The 3,437-nt window shown below is 40.4% G+C and overlaps 1 protein-coding gene across 1 annotated transcript; it reads right to left on the bottom strand.

Annotated features, from left to right (window-relative positions):
* Positions 1-1,773: 1,773 nt before the first annotated feature.
* On the bottom strand, positions 1,774-2,937 carry LOC139141626 (uncharacterized). The gene has a single exon (XM_070711218.1). It carries the CDS (start codon positions 2,935-2,937, stop codon positions 1,774-1,776), a length of 1,164 nt encoding a protein of 387 aa, XP_070567319.1.
* Positions 2,938-3,437: the final 500 nt, after the last annotated feature.

Genomic DNA, 3,437 nt, shown 5'->3' with positions numbered 1-3,437 from the left:
CGAGATATTGACAGCAAACTGGTGTCTGAAAGCAGTATGAACGAAGAAATAACTTACAATACTGGAGAGCTGTAAAAACCGATCGCACTATGATGGTGAGAAAAGGCGAATGACAAAGCCTAGCAAAGTACTCCCTAGAGTGTAGAAAATGATACATGAAAGGTGGCTCCATAGGTAAGTGAACAGAGATAAGATGGCGTGCAAATCTGGTGTATATTCTACCAATCTTTTCTGTTAATGCCGTTGGGACATAAGTGTCGAGTTCTTCAATTATTTTGAGTTCCATTTGTTTTCTGATACTGTCTTTTTTCGAAAATATTTGCAGAGTGCAGTGAAAAGAAAGTGACTAATGCTATGACCAGGACTGTTAAAATGTTCCGCTATAGGGGTATTTTTTGTTTGTTCTTACTACTATATAGATGTTCGTAGATGCGTTTACGAAGTTCGCGTTTGGTTTCCCCGATGTAAAGAAGATGACATTTTTTGCAAGTTATGACATAAATGAGATTGCGAGTTGAACAGTTCATGTTGCCAGTGATGGAGATTGATTTGTCAGTGAGGTGGTTGTGAATGCGGCCATTGTCTGAAGATTTCATAATTTGCACTGGTTGCATTTATTGCACGGTTTGCATTGTCCGGTATTATTCTGAGCGGGGTCTTTGGTCTGGTTGACTTAGCTTGGACTAACAGTTTCTTGAGGTTGGCTGATTGACGGTATGCTATGACAGGTGTTTCCTTGAAGACTTTGCTGGTGGCCTGGTTTGACTGAAGTATGTTCCAGTGTTTACGGATAATTGATGGTATGTGTGGAAGGGTAGGGTTGTATTCAATGACGAATGGTATCCTTTTGTGGGTTGTGGGTTTGATTGAAGAGGTTGGCTGAATGAGCTTGCTTCTGTTGATATTTTCGGCTTTCTTGATAGCATCGGAGATGGTACGGGGTTTGTAATTTCGTTTGATAAGGTGATTTTTCAATTTGGTAGCCTCCGTCTGGAAAAGATCGTCATTCGAACAGATACGTCTGTATCGAAGGGACTGGCTCCATGGTATGGCCTGAAATGTGTGGCTTGGATGACACGAGGTTGTCCATAGATATGAATGTTTGTCTGTGGGTTTGTTGTAAACTGTAGTTTCAATCTTGTCCTCGGTGAGTGTCATCAGTGTGTCCAGGAATGAAATCTGTTTGTCACTGTATTCCAGGGTAAACTGTAGAGTGGGGTGGACAGAATTACAGTATTGGTGAAATTGTTTAAGTTGGTCTAGACCATGTTGCCACATAAATCTGACGTCATCGATGAACCTTTTCCAGTTGTCTGGTGCCGGTGTGTAGTTTTCCAGAATTTGCCTTTCTAATTTTCCCATAGTGATATTGGCATATGATGGGGCGACTTTGCTACCCATAGCAGTACCGCATATCTGTAGATAGTATTGACCATTGAATTCAAGTAGTTTTTTGTGAGAATAAATTGTAGCATCTCACAAATAAGTTCGGGATTAACTGTTATGGTATTGTTCTCTTCTATCATTTCCTTGACTGCCTGAATGCCGTAGCTGTGTGGAATATTGGTGTAGAGTGACACCACATCCATGGTAACTAAAATGGCGCACTCTGGTGGTGAAATGTGTTGCAGATCTTGCAGGTGGTGAGTGGTGTCTTTAATGAAAGACGGTAGCGATCTTACAATAGGTTGAAGGTGAAAATCGACAAAGGTGGCCATAGGGGTGGTGATCGAGTTGCATTGTGGGATGATAGGTCTGAGAGGAGTGTTTTGTTTATGAACTTTTGGGAGCCCATAGAAATGTCCCGCAGATGGTTCTTTGGGGAAACAGTTTCTTGGCCGTGTCATTAGTAATCCAGTTTTTTTGTAGCCATCGTCGGATCTTGGTTTGCAGTTCTTTTGTGTATATTTCGGTGGGGTCTTGGTCTAGGGTTTGATAATAGTTAGTATTATTAAGGTGTTCCAAGCATTTATTGATGTAGTCCTGCGTATCCATGACAACAATACCGTTACCTTTACCCGCTGCTTTGATAGTTATTGCATTGTTGTTTCGTAGTTGTTTTATGGCTAAACGTTCGTCGGGATCGATGTTGTCATATGTTTGACGCCAGTTGTCTTCGTTAACGATGTCTTGCTCAACAGCAGAGAGGAAAGCTTCCAGAGTAAGATTTTCATTAGGTGGTGGATTATAATGGGATTTTTCTTTTGTAAATGGTCCCTGTTTGACGTTATTGTCCAAGTTGTTATCAGGGTCACTGTTCTCTTCTCTAAATTTATATTGTAGTCGGCATCTTCTCTTGAACTCTTGTATATCAGTTTTTAATTTCAGCTTGTTGACCTGTTTCGGTTTTGGGCAAAATCCTAGACCCTTTGACAATATCTTCAGTTGAGCAGGGGTTAGACTTGTTGATGAGATATTGATAACGGTGGTTGGGTCCGGTTGTTCTTTAGCTTCAATTTTCTTAGTCGGGTGACCAGAGTGTCTATTGTTTCGTTTTGTTCTGGAGAAATGGCGACATTTTTTCAACTGCTTTCTTTCTCTTGCTTTGGTAATTTTGTCGATCCAAATGTTCATGTTTTTGCGAAGTTCTTTGTTTTCAGAAGTGCTGAGTTTGGTGCGGGCTTCCCCATTAAGATTAGCAAGATCTTTGTTAATCATGTTACAAGTCCGCTTGTGTTCTGAGATGATGAGTTTTACGCATGTCCGTTGAGTGCGCTTCAGGGTGTTGTTCCATCTGTTGTAGAAGGAATTTGTCGCCTTGCTGACATTCGGGTGTAATTTTATGCGCAGGCCAGTAGGTGTTGAATTATTCATGAGATGCTCGGTCAAGGTGTTAATGTGATTTTTCAAATGCACTTTTCTTTGTTCCAGTCTTTTCATTTTATTGTAGTAGTACCATTGCTTACCGTTCATGGAGGATGACATTTCTGGTTGCATGATTGTAGGATCACAAGGTGATGCACGGGACTTCGACAGAGAATGGATCGATGAGTTTGTTAGGAGAGAAACTGCACTCAGTCCAACTACAAAGAGGATGCACCAGTTTAGAGACATGGACTCGAAATAGGGTATCTTGAGTTTGGTAAAGGAGACAAGTCCGGTAGTCTACGGTTAAGCCTTTATTAAAAAACCAACGTTTCGACCACACACAGGAGGTCTTCTTCAGGGTCTAAAATAATAACATGAGCGGATAAAAAGGATTAAAAATAAAAAACCAACAACGATACAACAAACAGTAAAATGAAAAGAGAGATATTGCATACAAGGATGTAAAAGTAAAGCTGGGCTTGCGCGTATCATAGGAAATGTAAAATCAATAAAACAAGTGTAAAAGATATGTAAAATCAAAAGCGGGATTCAAACATGTAATAAAAAGTGAAGGCAAAACGAGATATTGACAGCAAACTGGTGTCTGGAAAGCAGTATGAACGAAGAAA

This window comes from Ptychodera flava, chromosome 10 (assembly GCF_041260155.1).
Source record: "Ptychodera flava strain L36383 chromosome 10, AS_Pfla_20210202, whole genome shotgun sequence".
NCBI lineage: Eukaryota > Metazoa > Hemichordata > Enteropneusta > Ptychoderidae > Ptychodera > Ptychodera flava.
The sequence above is the reverse complement of the archived record's forward strand: the minus strand, read 5'-3'. Positions and strand labels throughout refer to the sequence as shown.

Coding starts and splice junctions, on each gene's coding strand:
- LOC139141626 (XM_070711218.1), bottom strand. CDS start 2,937: ATGCAACCAGAAATGTCATCCTCCATGAACGGTAAGCAATGGTACTAC.